General features: G+C 49.0%; 1 protein-coding gene across 1 annotated transcript in view; it reads left to right on the top strand.

Moving 5' to 3' along the window:
- The window catches only part of AOAH (acyloxyacyl hydrolase), a 122,277-nt gene that overhangs the window by 85,517 nt on the left and 19,442 nt on the right, over positions 1 to 17,318 (top strand). The window contains exons 14-15 of the mRNA XM_054571357.1: positions 8,967 to 9,003; positions 9,761 to 9,835. Of these exons, the coding sequence (XP_054427332.1) occupies positions 8,967 to 9,003; positions 9,761 to 9,835 (112 nt within the window). The remainder of the gene's footprint in view (positions 1 to 8,966; positions 9,004 to 9,760; positions 9,836 to 17,318) is intronic.

Here is a 17,318-nt window from a genome sequence, read left to right as displayed (position 1 = left end):
CGGGGGCTTCCGTCAGACGTCTGTCTGCGGAACAGATGCCGGAGGTCAGGAGAGATGCTTTCCTTTCTGCCTTTAAATTTGCAGTCCCTCAAAGTGCAGAGAATGTAGACTTTGTCTGGTATAACTTCTTTGAGGTGATGCTGGACTATTTTTGTTCGAGGACTTATTTCTTAAGTTACTCCTAGTTATTCATTATTTAATGATCTGGTTTTATTCTCCAGCTGCTCTTCCTAGAGCTGTGGCTTCTCCTCTCTATTTTCTTTTGATATCATGCAGCATGTAACCTGACTACCTGCACCAAGCAATTTCGATTACTCCTCAAGGTTTTTATTAGATATAGGAAAAGCCAGCCTTCTACATTCAGCATATTTATGCCTATAATTATTTTTCAGAACCAGCAAAAAAGAGGAGAGAGGGAAGGAAGAGTAGAATGGAATATTAAAGCATTTCTTAAAAACTGTATAGTCAGAATTAAAGAAACAGCTCTTGATTCTTGCCTTGAGGTTTAGGCACGAGATCTCAGAAATGTCTATAGATAGCTCTACCACGAACCACTGCCAGTGATTATAAAACATTTTAATATGTAAATATTGAAGTGACCTTTAATTTGGGCACCAATTCCCTGGCATGGGCCCTAGGCCCAGCAAGGCCCTGCTCAGTATTTACTATCAGCAGGGGAGCGCTTCTTACAGCTTCCAAAGCACCAAAGTGGTGGGGGGGGGGATAGGCAGCCAGGTGGTTCAGGGGGAGGGGCAAAACCAGCCCCTCACAGAACAGCCAAGGGAGGCCCAGAAACTAGAGACCAGAGGTCCTTCTCCCTGTCCTGTAGATTCATAAAACCTTCTCCTTCCCCAAAAGTATAAATAACAGCCTGGTTTTGAGTTTGGGCCTTGGGATTGGTGTGTGACTTGGACAAATCGTTCAATTTCTCTGGCCTGTTTCTGCATCTATCAACCGGAGATCATGGTTCGATGAGCACGGTTGCCAAAGGTGACCCCAGCATCTCATTCTGGGTTGCCTAGGCAACACACCAGCCCCCAGGGGCCCTCTTCACTCATCCTGATCGGGGAGAGGCTGCCCCCCAAATGCAGTGGGGTGGCAGGGTTCGGGGGACAGACCCAGCCTTGCTAGCTTGCCCTACCCTCAACAGAGCCAGTTCCTCCGACTACGTCACGACATGGTGGAACTCACCACAAGGCCCAGATGGGCCCCCTTGGCACAGCGGGGATACTGACAGTCCCTCCCTGAACTGTAGGGGGCTGTCACGAGGGCAAAGGGGGAGAACACGGTGCTGCCCAGGTATCACTCTTCATTGCTAGCTCCACCCCCACCTGTCCTCCTAGTCACTCAGCACTTCTTAAAATCAGTACTTTTTCGATGGAAATAGTTTTTAAAAACAAGTAGACTTGAACACAATAAATTGAAAAGGCACAGGCCTGTGATAGGAAGGCCTGAGGTTCCCAGAGTTGGAGGGCAGAGAGAGGGGCGGCCAGGGCCGGGCAGAGTGGCAGGCGGGCAGGTAAGGGCAGGGGAAGGAGCTGCCCAATGCGGAGAACGTGCAGAAAGACGGGGCTCCCTCTGGGGCGACAAGCTGGGCGAGGCGGGGTGGGCCGCGACAGACGCAGGTGGCTGGCAGGTCTGAGGCTGACAGAGGGGAGCCAGGGCAAGGGGCCCCCTGGGGAGTGGGCGACCGGGACAGCCCTGTGTGAGGCTGAAGGAAGAAGACAAGAACAGGATTATGGCCTGGCAAACGTGGACCCCGAACCCAGCCCCTCACCCCTGCTGCGAGTTCCACTCTTGGGGACCTCCGCACAGGGCCTTGGGGCTGCAGGCTCTGCCATGCGTATGAGCTTCCTGCAGCCCCTCTGGCCTGGCCTAGCCCTTCCCCGCGGCCCGTCCCCCTCATCAGCACCCAGCAGAGGCCCCAGCCCTCTGCCCCCCTCTCCCATTGCACTTCCCTGGGCTGGTAGCTGAGCTACCTATTGTAGGCGTGGCTCCCGTGGCTCCAGGTCTCACATTGAGCCATGTGGGAGCCATATTTGTCTTCCCAGCAGGGAGCCCGGCGTCTGCTGCACGTAGTAGGGGCTTCTCAACCCAACACACTCTTTTTGTTTTCAATCTAAATGACTCTCGGGAGTTACATTTAACCTTTGAAGAGAAGAAAAGCACACACAATAATCCTTTGCCAACCTGGGTGTCTCCGTGTTAGGTAAAAGCCACTATTAGCAAGATTACACTTCATTTAAAATAAAGGGTAGGAGAAAAACAAATGTTAAAGTGGTTTCCAGTATGTATTTATAAATAGAGAAAAACTTGCAAGGCATTTACTTCCAAACTAAACAAGATTTGGCCGCTTTAAAAAAACAAGCAACCCCCAGCCCCCGAATGACAGGCCTGTGCTGGGGCCTGGGGGGCTGGGGTGGGGGCGGCGCTCTGATGGGCGCGTGGGCTGCACCTGGGTCTCTGCGCGTCCCAAGCAGGACCTCAGAAGCTTGGAACAGAAGGTCTGTCTTGTTCAGGGGCAGCCTTTCCTCATTTTGTTTTTGCCAAGTTTAGCAAAACCGTGGTGCAAACACACCTGTTTGGGGTTGTTCTGTTTTCAGCAAGTCAAAGGTGCTGCCGGGCACGGTCTTTCTGGGGCCCTATCTTCCATCCATACCCTGCGAAGATGCCCCTCTCTGTGCACCTGCATGCTCACCCACTTCCTGGGAGAGCGGGGAGGAGGGGGCTAACCGGAAGTGCATAGATACGAAGAACGGAGAGTTGCTTCAGCTGCTCGATCTCAAAGACAGCTGCTTACAGATACACTCAACGCCTGCACGTGTGAGCACCCACATGCGTGAAAACTTATAATTTCTCCTAGAGACCAAATACATCTTTAAGATGCAATGTTTAATTCTATTAGAAACTTTTGAAAGAGAACCATTGCAATTTGACACATTTCTCATAGACAAATGCGCTTCCCTACTTTTATTAGAGGGTATTATTCCTATTTTTAGAATTTATCTATACAGCCCTTCCTGGAGGCTCTGGTCCAGCAAGGAACTTAAATAAATTTGCTGGTTTTAATCTGCCCCAAAGCATCATGGTACATGCCTTGTGCCTCTGGTCTTCTCTTTCTATTTCCCTCCCTCTCACTTTGCACTTGACTTTGCCTCCACCCATTCCCTCTGTCTCTCCTACAATATTGCCATAGGTACTAGAGACAGGTAAACAAGACAAAGTCCCTGCCTTCACGGACATCATAACTAAATGGAAAAGAGAGACAAATAAGGAAACATTTATGGTTCTATGAAGTGACAGTAAAATAGAGATAGATTGAGGTGCCCGGAAGCGAGAGGCTTTTACTTCTGCCGGGGAAGGGGTGGAAAATGCCACAGAGAAGGTACGTTTGAGCAAAGAGCCCTACATAAAAAAAAAAAAAAATCAAAATCCAGGAAGCACAGGGAGACAGTGACTCAGTGCATAGAGGCTCCAAGGGCAAAATAATCTTTGGGGAAGAGGCAGAGAGAATTTTGGCGTGGCCGCAGGATACTTGTGAAGCTACGTCGGGCTTTGAGAGTAGGAGGTGCAGGAGGTGACACTCTGGGAAGCTATTTCATTCTTTTAAAAACATATGTTTGGGAGAATCATTTATCGGGTTTGTCACAGAAATTCAGAGCGACACACACGAATTCAAAAGCATTTACAGCAGTAGAAACATCATCAGAAAGTGCCACAACAAATAATTATTATGTGCCCACTATTTTGAGCTCAAGGTCAACCCATTAGTCTGAATGTTTCTACTTGCTGCAAGCAAATATTTTTAGGGAAAAGAAGGCATTTAAATTTCTCATGGCGGATTTTTTAAAATGGATTCTACAAAGCATGCTCTTCTAAATGCTTCCTAAATTTTGAGAATATAAGCAAAGTCTGCATTACTTTAAATCCAATTACAGTTAAGTAACGATATTAGGTTTATTTTAGGTCAATGCATGACACCACATTTTCCCCAAACTTTTTGTGCGCTCTCTAATGCATTCAGGCTCCTGGCTCCGGGCACAGTGGAGCCCACACACCTGGCCCTGTCCGGGCTGCAGCTATAAAGCCGGGGCAGAATGTAAAGAGCAGGTATTGGAGGACGCTGGCAAGTAAACAGCAGCAGGGGGCCGAAGAAAAAACCAGAGTCAGGAGTGAGGTCGGTAGGCACTGTGTTGTCCTCTGCTCTCTCCCGACCTGGGCTCAAGGCATAGACAGTGGCACAAAGACATCGCATCAGAAGAAACCCTCCAGTTCTCACTCCCGGGACAGGACGGGGTCTCCTGGCAATGACAGTGACACCGGTGGGGACTGGCAGGTGCCTACCCTTCGGGAGGATGGGGGACCGCCTCTCCAGTTGGGAGAGCTGCGGTCCCAAGAGGGTGCAGCAAGCGAACCCTATTGCTGATTTTCTCACTCCGTCCTCCCATGGCTCGGTCCTACCGAGCGTGAACTTGTGGGACGTGCCCAGCAGAGTGAGGGAATGAAAGCTGGGGCTTTAGGACCAGAGAGGGAAGCACAGGGAGCCAGAAGGGACCGGGGAGGCCATGGAGGGGCAGCTGGGGAAGCAGCCCCTTAGGGTTGTTTATAAACTCCTCAGCTTCTCTCCTGAGCTGCACATGCGTAGAGCTGACCCTGGATAGCCCATCAGCAACTTGGAGAACTGAGGGTAGACACTGACCCCTGCCCAGGTCCCAGGCTGGCCACTCAACAGCACAGACATGAGACAAATGCAAATAACCTTACAAAGGCTTCAAAACTGGGCCTGACATTACAATCATGACCTCACAGGAGGCCAGTTACAACTCGCCCCTGCACCTAACCGGTTAGACCTTACTACCTGCACCTAACCGGTTAGAACTTGCCCCCGGCACCTAACCAGGGTGATTGCCTACCGACATGAAAATGCAAGACTCACAGTGTTATCATGTGGAAAATGCCCAAGATATTTAGCCGCAATTGGTTAAGACCTTGTCTCTTTTTGCTCTGGCTTTCCTTTGGGTCAGGCCTCATTTCCATGTGTTATGTTCTTTTCCTTAAAGACGGTCCCCCGAATTACCGAAGCTTCAGATCTCAAAACCTGGGTCTGCCCTTGCCCTATTCAGATGGCTCTAACAGGGATGGCATTAAACTAGAGTCGTATGTAAAAGGCAGCAAGCATTTTATTGGAAATTAATGAACAAGTTCTTACCCTGGGGGTTAAGGAAAGGAAACACCAACTTTTCCCTTAGTGCTCAGCTTAATACTGCTTCTTGAGGACATCTCTGAATCCCTAACACTTTATGTTTGTTATTCGTTTAATAACTATAAGCTTCCTAAGAAAGAGGACTATATCTCTTTCTTTTTACTGATACGTCCCCAAGTATCTATTACAATGCCTGACAAATAGTAAATACTTAATAAATGTAACCAAATTAATGAATTCCTTAATTCATGAAGACTTATTACACTTATATTTAAATGTACCCCATGTCTTTCCATGAAGAGTTTGAGACTGAGCACCTGCTCTGGACCAGGCGCAGAAGTTATGGGCTCACTTAGAAGACCATTAAACGTGTCCCCCCAGCTGCCTTGGCACAGGCCATGGAGTGCTTGGAATTGTGGGCAGCACCAGTCCAGCACTGGGGACATAAGCCAAAATTTATTTATGGAAGGACAAGCAACACTGAGATTACAGGAAACCCTCTTCTCTTCTTGTAACTCATGACGCCTTATTTAAAAAGAACAGAACGAGCTCCTTTCAGGTGTCATTCAGACATTGATGGCTCATAAAGACCTCCTTCTTTCTTTAATTAGGGACAGGTAATTCTCTTTGAACCACCTTGACAAATAAATTAAAGACCCCTGTTTCATAGTCAAACCTTTTCCTTGTCTCTGAACTATAATTGTAGAGACCAGAGTAGGACCCTCTTAAGGGTAGTGCCAGTTCTTCAAAGGCTCACCTGGTTTGGTCCCTCCCACAGACTAGGAGCTACCTTTCCTGCTGACATCTTCTCAGGCCAATTGCATCCGGGCAGATTTTCTTTGATGGTAGCAGCAGCCAAGGCAAAACTGGCAGCTGAGAAGTCTACATGCAGGAGGAGAAAGACAATAGAGATTGGGAGGGGGCGAGACAGAGAGGTTGACAGGTCTGGCAAAACGATAGCAGGGCCACAGAGAAGGGAGATTAAGAAGAGAAAGTGAAGTAAGAATTACAGAAACTAATGACATGATCTCAGAACATTAAACTTTCTAAGAGGAAATGGAAATCCTGGAAGGAGCAATGGTTTTGGAGCAAAGAAAATATGGTGTCCTATTATAAATATCCGCCAGAAAAAAAAACAGACGTTTGAGTAAAGAAGAGAAGACATGTCTTCTCTCCTCCAGTGGATGTGTGTGACTGCTATTTTTAAATCCACCGCGACTGGTGCCACTGGCCACCGTCCTTGCCCCGAGCAGTGAAGGAATGTGAGTGGTGTGGACCGGGGAAGGGGCTGAGCATGCAGCGTGCCATGACAGATTTTTATTTTCCTTTCCTCAAGCTCTGTGGGTGAGCTGCACCTCAAATTCCCAGCTGTCCTCTGGGTAATGAGGAAAATTATTGGCCTGACCTGGTCCTTGAGCTTTCATTAGTTTTCATTTCTCATTAAGACACAAATCGAAGAGTGAGAATGAAACACCTCTTGATTTATTATCTTACTGAAAATGGGAAGTGTGATCTTGCGGCCGAAACTGAGTGAAGGGCCCAGCTGACGAGATGAAGAGCCATCGCAAGTACGTGCCAGCGCGCGGTGGCCACCCTCTGCCTCTTTACTCCTGAGAACAGCAGGGAGCAATCTAACACCCAGAAATACTTTGAATCTCTACATTTAGGACTCAGTTTGGCACCTTCTCAGAGCAGAGATAGAAGGCCGAAGCCCATTGGGTTTTCCTCTTGTCAGGCACTGGGGTTGGATCGGCATTACCCCTCGCACCGGGACTCAGCTATGTGTCTACCCATAGACGCTACAGCTCGGGGGCGGAGGCTGTGTCCACACACCTGCCAGCTCCCTGCTCTGCCAGGCACGTGGCGGGGGCTTACTCAACAAATAGATGGAGAGGGTGGGTGGACACATGCATGTGAGAGGAGCTGACCGCTCTGAACTTGTATGTTTACGTGCATATCGAGTAACACCCTGCCTCACTACACAAAGGAAATAAAGGCAGTATGGCGGCTCCTCGGAAAGATTAAACACAGCATCACCATGTGGTCCAGCAATTCATAGGCGTATACCTAAAGGAATTGAAAGCGGGGTCATGCAGTGTTATTTACCACGGCCAGAAGGTAGGAACAACCCAAATGCCCATCGATAGATCAATGGACAAACAAAATGCGGTCTCTCCACACAATGGATTAGTAGTCAACCTTCAAAAGGACACATGCTCCAAATAGATGAACTTTGAAGACATTAGGCTAATTGAAATAAGCCAGACACAAAAAGACAAATATTATATGACTGCGCCTGTAGGAGGTACCTAGAATAGTTAATCTCATAGAGACGGGAAAGAGCATGGTGTTATCAGAGGAGAGGCGAACGGGGAGTTATTGTCTAACGGGTGCGAAGCCTCAGTGTGGGATGATGGGAAAGTTCCGGAGAGGGACGGTGGGGATGGCTGCACACCAGTATGACCGTACTTAATGCCACTGACCTGTCCCCTTAAAAAATAGTTAAAATAGTCAAGCTTGTGTGTTGGAGATTTACCACAATAAAGAAAAAAATTTAAAAAAAAAAAGAAAGCAATGTCCATTTAATGTACTAACCCTCCTGAACAGCCAAGAGAACGTCAACACTGCCCGTGACCTTGCTCCCAGGTGCATGTGATAAAGAGACGGTCACCACATGGTCACACAGCTTCCCAGGAACAAGGGCCAGCGCACTCTCCGCAGCTGCGCACTGCCCTCCTTCCCATGCGGGTCTGTGACAATACACCCTGGTTCTGTCATAGAATGCACGTGCCCCCACCTTCCAAGCCTGGAAGGTACAGAGCAATCTTCCTTGTCCCTTGAGTTACACCTCCCACCTGAAGATTACTCCCTTATTACTGCACACCAGCCTCCAAGGGACAAAAAAATACCCACTTGGGTTTACTCCTTCTCGACCCCAACCCTGTAGAAGCAGAGTCCCCCAGGGAGCCACGCTCAGGCTGGCAGGCCGGAGGGGCAGGGTTTGAACGGCAGCTCTTCGAATCGTTAGTTGCGTGGCTTTAGGCAAGCCACTTAAGTGAGCCCCAGTTTTCTCATCTGTAAAGTGGGGCTGCTAATGTGCCTACCTCACACAGTGGTGCCAAGGCCTCAATGAACAAATAATATAAAGTGCTTAACAGAGGGTCTACAATTACATGGGTACTCACTAACTATGACTTTCCTATAAGACGTGCATTACAGGTGGTAACAGGGATGGGGGGAGGACAGTCCTACACGTCATCGCAGGAGCTGAAATAACACATCAGCTCTACAGTCTGAACCCGGCACGGCCCAGCCAGCAGGAGGGGCCCCAGGAGGGAGCAGGGATACCAGCCGGCACGTCACTGGGGCTCCCTGGGGAGATCCGTGCTTCTCAAAGAATCCCCTTTACTGTTCCTCTCATCCCTCAATGCATTCCTTAAACTTTTGGGTAGTTTCTCTCTCTGGTGATAGATATATATACCTTTTTCTTACACCCACCAGCAAGTTTACTCATTCATGTTAGGAAATGCCTTGAGACCTGTACATCCAAAGACTTGGAGAGATGTTAATGTAATGCCCCATAAACATAAAACCCACGGAGGAGGGTTCCAGGGTGAAGCCATTCCCATCAGCACGAGGGTGTGGGTGACCCCTGACTGCACAACAATGCTCCTCCCACGGCCTCAGACAGCCAGACCCTCCTGCTCACTGTGCTGAGCGGAACTCGCTAACGTTAATTATTTTCTTAACTTTCATTATTCAGGTGCATCTTCCCAAAACCTGCAGACAGTTATAAAAAGGTAAGTGGAAGAGGTCCATGAGAAGTTATTTTTAAATTGAGCTTCCCATTTCTAAAAGTGAGTGAAAACTCTGTTGTCACCCTGTCATCACCTGCGCTGCGCGTTTGTAGCTTGTTAGCCACCCTGGGAGCCCTGGGGCATTACCCCTTCTGGGGTCAGTGAGCATTGGCAGTGTTAATTTGCATATGTCCTTCAAGAAGGGTCATAAAAACACCTACAAAGTGGGGGAAACTTAGATCTGGCCAAAGTATCTGAAAAAGACAAAAAGCATTGTTTTGTATTCCTGTTGAAGAATGAGAAAATAATTTGGGGTGCATGTTGGGCCTCAAATTCAGAAGCAAGGCTCTGGGTGCCCAGAATGGAAACCTCGGGGAACCCTTGATTTGACAAAGTTGACTGCAGGCCCACAGGATGTCGTATGAATCTGGACATAAGTAACCCAGATAACTCCCCTGTGTGTATTGACAATAAAGGCTGTGAAAGATGCTAGGAAATGGTAGCGTGTCTCCCCGCTGGACTTCATTCCACTCTTCAATCCTATACATTTATGGGGTCTTTCCCTCACAGGACGTAGACTGAAGATTATAGAGAAGAAAGGGAGAAGTGGGAATGATGATGACTAAAATGAAAGAAAAAGAGCAAAAAGTTCCCCAGAGAGCGGTCATTCAAAGACTCTTTCACAGGCCCAGCCTGTGATGTTGTTACAAAGCTAGGTTTCCAAGGGTTTGACATTCAGATTCCATCTGTGGCTTCTCAGTTTGTCTAGGCACCCACTGTGGGACCAGCCAGCCATCGTCATATACGCCATGATTGGAAACGATGTCTGCAACGGGTGAGTTATTAAGGGAGACAGTTTTGAAAATCCTTTACCTCTGGGTTCCCCGTTTTCTCCACTCCACTCCACTCCACCAGCCTGCTGTTGAATTAAATCTCTCTATCTTCCTCAGTCCCAGACACATGTGAAATTAGCAGAACCAACTTATAAGGCTAAAAGACCGTTTTAAAAAACATCTGATCCATTAAGTCTTTGCTCGGATTCACAACAAATGGGTGTGTCAGAGCAGCTCTGACTTACATCCTAAGAAATACGCTTCTGCCAGCCAAGAATCCAAGACTGAGAATCGCGACTTCTTTAAAGCAGAGTCACCGCGACCCCCTAAGAACAGCATTCTTTCTCATTTTCTCACATACATGCTCCTGTGGTAGAGACACCATAGACTTCGAGTGTTTGCAAAGAAACTACACCTACTTCACAGCCAATCCTATATACACCTATGGCCCATAGACGAAAGTAGTTTTGCTAACCTGCTAATATCAGTAGTGATTTTAAAATGGTGAATGATTTCATTCCCCTCACAACAGTGTGGAAGGCTTCTCAAAATCTGTGTGTCCCCCTAAGAATACGCTACATGTATGAAAACCATCTGTCCTGTGATCATGGCCAAAAAGGAAAAAAAAAAGTGACATCAGATCTCCATTTTAGAAAAACAGTGAAGTAAAGCCAAAGAGGTCACATGACCTGCCAGCCTAACTGATGAATGGCAGAGCTGGGCTCCACCCTACGTAGTGCTGGGGACAGGGGTCCCTGCTCACGGGACCCCTTTCCTGTCCTTCACAGCACAGCGTTGTCAAAGTGCCTGCCCTCCTGGACACCTCCACGGGAGCCTAGAACTCCTGCAGTGAGGGAGGTGTAGACCTACTCAGCACAGTGAATTCAGGGCAGGAGATATCAGGCTGTGACCCAGAAATGCTCATGTCCCACACCCTGCCTTGGCACCCCTAAGCTAGTGTGCCACTCTCCCCAGAACCCCAGTTCTTCCCAGGCTACATACTGGGGACCCCCAAGTCTCAACCTCTGCGACAAATCACCTGAGACTCGCCAGTAAAGAGCAAACAGCCCCTAAACCTGCCGTGAGCCCAGAGCCACACCACTCGCCTTATCAACTCACCCCCACAGCAGCCCCAAGAGGCAAGTGTGATTGTCCCCATTTCACAGATGAGGAAACTGAGGTTCTGCAAGGTAAAGGAACTTGCTTAGCCTGCCCTTGAACACTGAGCGGCCAAGCGGAGAGCCGAACGAGGTTCTCCGATGAACTTCTGCACTCCTTCCTACAGCCCGCGCTGGCCTTGATCGCTTTCCTTTATGCGTTCCCTTTTAAAAGTGAGCATTGAGGGCCTGCGACGTGCCGGCTCTGGGATGCACTGGCAAAGAGGCCACCGTCCCTGACCTCAAGCTCCCTCTGGAAGGAGAGGCCCCAGCCTCCAGCCCCGTCACAAAACAGAGCAAACCTGTGGTCGAATCAGCCGGCGCCCTCCAGCCTCTGAATCACGGTCCGCTGGAGGGGACAGAGGGCACACTAGTTACACTGAGTGCAGGACACCTGCAGAAAGAGGCTTCGATGCCAAGACCCAAAGCCCTGAAATGGTCCTTTTTCAGCAGAATCTGCTTTACCCAGAGGCCCTTCCAGCCAGACCCACTTTGCCTTTTCCAAAGAGCCAAGGGCAGGCAGCGATCAGCCAGAGAAGCGCGCCAGCTTTCCCCCAACCCCCCGCTGGGCTCTGGGCAGAGAAGCAGCAAGCATTTGGGTAAAGGAATGGAGCTGGCAGCGTGGGATGTGCCTGCGGTGCCCACTTTGCCACGTCCTGTGGAGGGGTTAGAAAAATAAAGACAGATGGCAGCTACACCGCCCCATCTGCCAGCACGTCAAGGTGGCGTGGATAACCCAAAATGAGCAAAGTGACTTCATAAGACGCTCACGCCAGCAACGAGTTGCATAAAAAGTCCATCCTGGAACAAGTCCGGGGATACTCGCCTGGCCTTTTCCTTTCCTGGGCTGACGATGATGCCGGCTTGCTCTTCCTGACATCACGCAGTCACGTGCTTCTTTCTCAGCCTCTCAACTCATGCAGTTCCTCCGTGGACTCTTGCTAGGTGAATGAAGGTCATGATGGGAAGACAGCTTTTCATGTCTGGAATTCAAGAAAAAAAGGCAATACAGGCGAACCTACGTTTCTCATTGCAGCTCTACTCAGTTTGGGCTGAGCTAACCCAGCTCTGCAGAGCTTTTCCGATCACTGCCCACAACAGCTATAGAATGTGAGTGATGGAGGAGAGAAATGCCTGGAAGCAGGGCGAATGGGAGAGAGCTCCAGCGGCAGAGCCTGCAGTAGCAGGGCCAGCAGTGGGGAAAGGGAGTGGCCTTAAGGCCCTCGAACCATAAAGGGGGATGGCAACGACTTCCCAACATCCCCACGCCGCAGCACCGAGGGGAGCGCTGCAATTGCTAGAAACGGAATGAAAGTATAAACGCGGCCAGCGCGAGCCACATGAGTCGCCAGGGTTCCCTTTTTCACAGGGAACCTAGAAATTATAAATGGTACGTTTTTTACTTAACAGAGAGAGCCAGGCCACCCCACACAGGTTGCCTGTGTGCCCCCGCCTTCGAGCACTTTTCCCTGCAAGGACAATGTTTCGGAGTCCACCTCTCCCCCTCCCCGGGCAGCTAGCTGGTCAGCACTGCGAGAAGAGGAAGGCAGGTGAGGGGCCGGCCCAAGGCCCCTGCACGCCCAGGGACAATCCATTCCGCCCTATCAGGTGGCAGAGGCCCGCCACGCAGGCGGTGACCAGGGCTGTGCTCAGAGGCTCTCGCTCCCAGCCTTCCCCATCCTGGCCAAGGGAGCGGTTTCCCGCCCAGCTGGCACGTTCCAGGCCGCGCCCACTCCTAGGCGACCCAGCAACTCTATGCATGGGGTAGTGTGAGCACCGAAGCCCCCCCCCCACTTCCCGTCTGTGTCAAGATGCCTCTCCGAGGGGCCTGGGTGGGACCCGAGAGATGTGATGACAATCGGCGGGCCTGAAGGAAGGGCCAGCTCTCTCGGGGGCGGGGCCTGGAAACCCACGTGCGGGTGCGAGTGAGGTCTGAGCACTCGGTCACGGTACATTCCAGGGGCTGGAGCCCTGGTTCTGGAAAGTGTCTCCCCCCGGGGGCAGCCCGCCTTCCTCCTTGACGGAGCACCCCCTCTGGCACCGGCTAGGGGAAATCTGGCCGGAAGGCCCGGCCGAGGGAGGGCATGATCGCGGCCCTGCACACCCATCAGGGGATGCTCTCTGCATGGTCAGACAGGACTCCCTGGGCAGAGACGGGCCCTGAGCCGCCCCACGGGCGAGGCTCCTTGTCTGTCCCGGTTGCCGTGTGTTCCCTGCGGCCATGAGAGCGCCGCGGTGGGCACCGACTTCTCCTCCCTCTTCTCCCTCAGCGGGAGCAACATGTCCCCCAGGCTGGTTCTCAGAGGTCTCCTCTGTGAACGTGGCAAAACCCCCACCGCGCCATCTGAGCCACTGGCCTGAGCTTGCTGGTGTGTGAGCGGGACGCAGGACGCTGAAGTGGGCAGGCAAATGTGGGGCGACACAGTGGGCCTGACACGGGCCGGGACACCTGGGCTGGAAAGGGTTACACAGCCTCAGCCCAGCCCACTCGGCCTAGGAGGTATTCTCCCAACCACTGGGACTCCGGTCTCTGAAATTCTCAACTAAGCCCCCTTAACAATCACCAGAGGGAAGAGTAGGCAGGCCAAAGTGGCACGGATAACTTTTCAGGGGCAGAGTCACAAGGCACCTTCTACAACATGCGGAATAGGTGGCCCCCCGCCTGTCACTTAGACCCTTTTGCCCCTGCACACTAGGCGATCTCACTGGCCCAGGTGTGTCAATTCAGTTATGCAGGTGCACATGCTGGCGCAGGGACACCCGGAGGACGTCCCGTTAGCCACACTAGGCTCCCCTGTGATTTCCCTGAGTAGTCAGCCATTGGGGGTCACGCTTGCTCCATTTGTGGGGTGCCCTTTTCATGGGTGCAAATTAGCTCAGATCCTTTGTTTATCATCAAGGCCGAGCCTCTGACCACACAACCATCATTAAGCAGGGGCTGGGAGACTTGCTCGATGTTACTTGCCTTTACGTGGTCGAAGAGACTTCACTCAGCGTAATTGCTTTGTGCTGGTGCTGTTGTATCAACAACAGAAAAAAACAACAACAAAAACACGAAGGTGTGAAGGCAGAAGACACCAGAGGATATGCTGGGGCTTTCCTGGCGACAGGGGACAGGACACAGACCCCCAACCCACTCTCATGTCACTCCCGCTCCCACTCCAAGGATGCCAGGAACGTAAAACCGGTCCCTCTGGACGGGCTCTGCTGGTCTGGATAAACTCGCGAGGCAGCCGGGACCCCTTTCCCTAACCGGGCGCTTCGAGAGCCTCTGGGTGTGTACAAATCAGGCCAAGGCCCCAGCCAGCCTTCTGCCCCCGGCAGGTAGAAGCAACTGCTTCTCAAATCCTGTGAGTGCTTCTTATGCAGGTTAAGGAGACTGGTATTCATAAAGTAGTATAATTTTTCCTGAAGTAACCAAACATGAATTTAGCACTCTGTTCTACTGGGCTGGCCGGAAAGTTCGTTCGGTTTTTTCCGTACCATGGCTCTAGTAATGCTTTGTCGTCTTAAACTTCATTCAAAACAACTTTGTTGGATTGTATTGTGACAACGGTCATTGTCAGCGTGTGTTTAAAAAAAAAAAAATTATCACAATTGGTGGATTTTTGCGTAGCCATTTTAATATTGACAATGGAAGAAAAATACACATTTTCAGCATATTATGCTTTATTATTTCAAGAAAGGTAACAACGCAACTGAAATGCAAAAGATAATTTGTACAGTATATGGAGAAGGTGCTGTGGCTGACTGAAAGCGTCAAGTGTTTTGCCAAGTTTCATGCTAGAGATTCCTCTCTGGACGAAGCTCCACAGTCGGGAAGACCAGCTGAAGTTGATAGCGATCAAATCAAGACATTAATTGAGAAAAATCAACATTATACCACGGGGGAGGGAGAGAGCCGACATACTCAAAATATCCAAATCGATCAAGTTATTCATGAAAATAAAAAATGTGTCTTTTAGTTTACAGAAAAAAAAACAAAAAACAGGCTTTTTGGCCAATCAATTCAATACATGCTGGGATTTGTTAAAGTGGGACAAATTCCTTCCCTCCTTCCCTCCCTCCCTCTCTCCCCTCCTCCCTTCCTTTCCTCCTCTCTTCCTTTCCTCCTCCCTTCTTTCCCTCCTTCCTGATAGCCCAAGCAACCCAGCCCACAGTTTAGAAGCACGAACGCCCACCGCAGCCACCTTCCTACGGGCTACCCAGCCATGCCAGGCCTGCTCGGCCTCGTCCTCCATGTGGGTGGATGCTGCCTGTCACAGGCCGGCCCCTGGGCTCCCCTTCAGCCTTGTCAGCTGGAAAGCAGCAATTGAGGAAGTGGTTTTCTTTGAAATAGGTATAGGGGAAATGACATAAAATAATGTTTTCTGTCCCTCCCATTAAAGCTGAGATGGAGTCCAGTTTTTCATCCTTTAGAAAGGATAATGAAAATGGTATGGCAATCTGTTATATTTATATTTTTTATCTAATTACAAAGTAACATCTGTTGTGAAAAGTTCAAAGAACACGGGGCTTCGGAAGTGAACGTTTTCCCATCATCACGCCCTGCCATCCTTACTACGGTGCAACAAGCTAAACAGCTTTTTAACCAGCTTTAACTTAGGAGTGTCTCTTTGCAGCCAACTTTTCCTATGAAAATTCTAATTTACACATTTATTAATATTCATTAAAGGAAACATTATGCTTACTGCACTACCATTTGTTTTTTTCACTTAACAATACTTTTTAACAGTCTTTCCATGCTAATGAATACAGATTATTTTATTCTTTTTATATATATTTTTTATTTTACGGGGGTGAAACTCACATAATGTAAAATGAAGCATGTTAAAGTGAACAGTTAGTTCCGGGGCATCTAGTCCATTCAGAATCTTGCACGGCCACCCCCCTCTCGAGTTCCTTCGTTCTGTTTAACGGCTGTAGAGCTGTCAGTGTGTGTGGGCCACAGCTCTGTTGGCGGCCTTTGTAACTTTCCCCAGTTTATACTATTCCAAGCAATCTTGTTATCTGTATGTACATTTAATTGTACATTTTTGCACATTTGTGGAAATTTTATTATGGGAAAATTTCTTGAAAGTAAAATTTCAAGGTCAAGAGTTAAGTCTCCTTTGAATGTTGACACATTTGTGAAAGGTCCCTCTGTTTAGGAGCTCCTTTCAAAGAGAGGACAGTGGGTCTCCCCGGGGGCTTTGTTCTGTCCCCTCTTCCCATGTGGCTCAGGCCCTGGGTTCAAGCTGTGAGTAATGGACCTACTTTTTCTGGTTTGGAATCCTACTAAGTTCCAAGGGTTGCAGTAACAAAGTCCTGCAAACTGGGTGACTGGAAACAAGAGAAATGTATCCCCTCACAGCTCTGGAAGCTGGAAGTCTGGACTCAAGGCGTTGGCAGAGCCTGGCTCCCCCTGAAGGGCAGAGGGGGAAATACCTGCTTGCCTCTGCGTGCTTCCCGGGGCTCCCAGCAGCCCTCCCATTTCTTGGCTTGTAGCCACAGAACTCTAGTCTCTGCCTCCATATTCACGTGGCCCTCTTCCCGTGTGGCTGTGCGTCTTCTCCTCTTCTTACAAAGACGCTGTTCATTGGATTTAGGCCCACCCTAATCCAATAGGACCTCATCTTAACTAATTACACCTGCAAAGACCCTGTTTCTCATAATGATCACATTCTGAGCGATGCTACTCAACCCATTATAGCATCATTCGGCAAGGCTGGAATTTTAAGGACTCAGATAGAAAACAGCATATAGCATTGTTTCATTCTGTTTAATTTCAGGCGATTTAGAGCCTAAGGGGCAAATGAAAATCTTAGAGAATTTATGTTCCCAGGTTAATGCGGGTTAGTATCTTAATTCGAACTGGGGGCATTCTGTGTACAAAAGTCGATAGTGTAAAAAAAAAAAAAAAAGAACAATAATAGATTTACATATTAAAGCCAAAACGTATTCTAGCATCCTTATTTACACTTTGCCTTTGAAACATAACTTGAAAGAAATTTAAATATAACTTCCAATGATGTATTTCTAGAAGACATTTGCATATTCCTTATCTTGTTTTATTCCAAACCAAATGAAAAAGAGTCAACCAGCCTAAGTTGAGAAATGCCTGATTGAAGCTAAAATTTCATTTCTTTCAGCTCACTTGTGATTTCCATCTTTATCTTAAATTCTTTGATTTTAGGCCGATGTTCTTATAACTACTTACAGAATATCCTTTTTCTGTGTTCACTAACTCTTACGAAACAAGGAGAAAAATGTAATTGTGAATTTCAAACGTTCCATATACAGCACAAGCACTGCTCTGAAGAGAAGAGCCGTGGTGCGGAACGGAACT

Source organism: Pteronotus mesoamericanus, unplaced genomic scaffold (genome assembly GCF_021234165.1).
Source record: "Pteronotus mesoamericanus isolate MK-2021 breed Mesoamerican mustached bat unplaced genomic scaffold, CSHL_Meso_final contig_220, whole genome shotgun sequence".
Lineage (NCBI taxonomy): Eukaryota > Metazoa > Chordata > Mammalia > Chiroptera > Mormoopidae > Pteronotus > Pteronotus mesoamericanus.
This window is presented reverse-complemented; position numbering and strand designations above follow the sequence as displayed.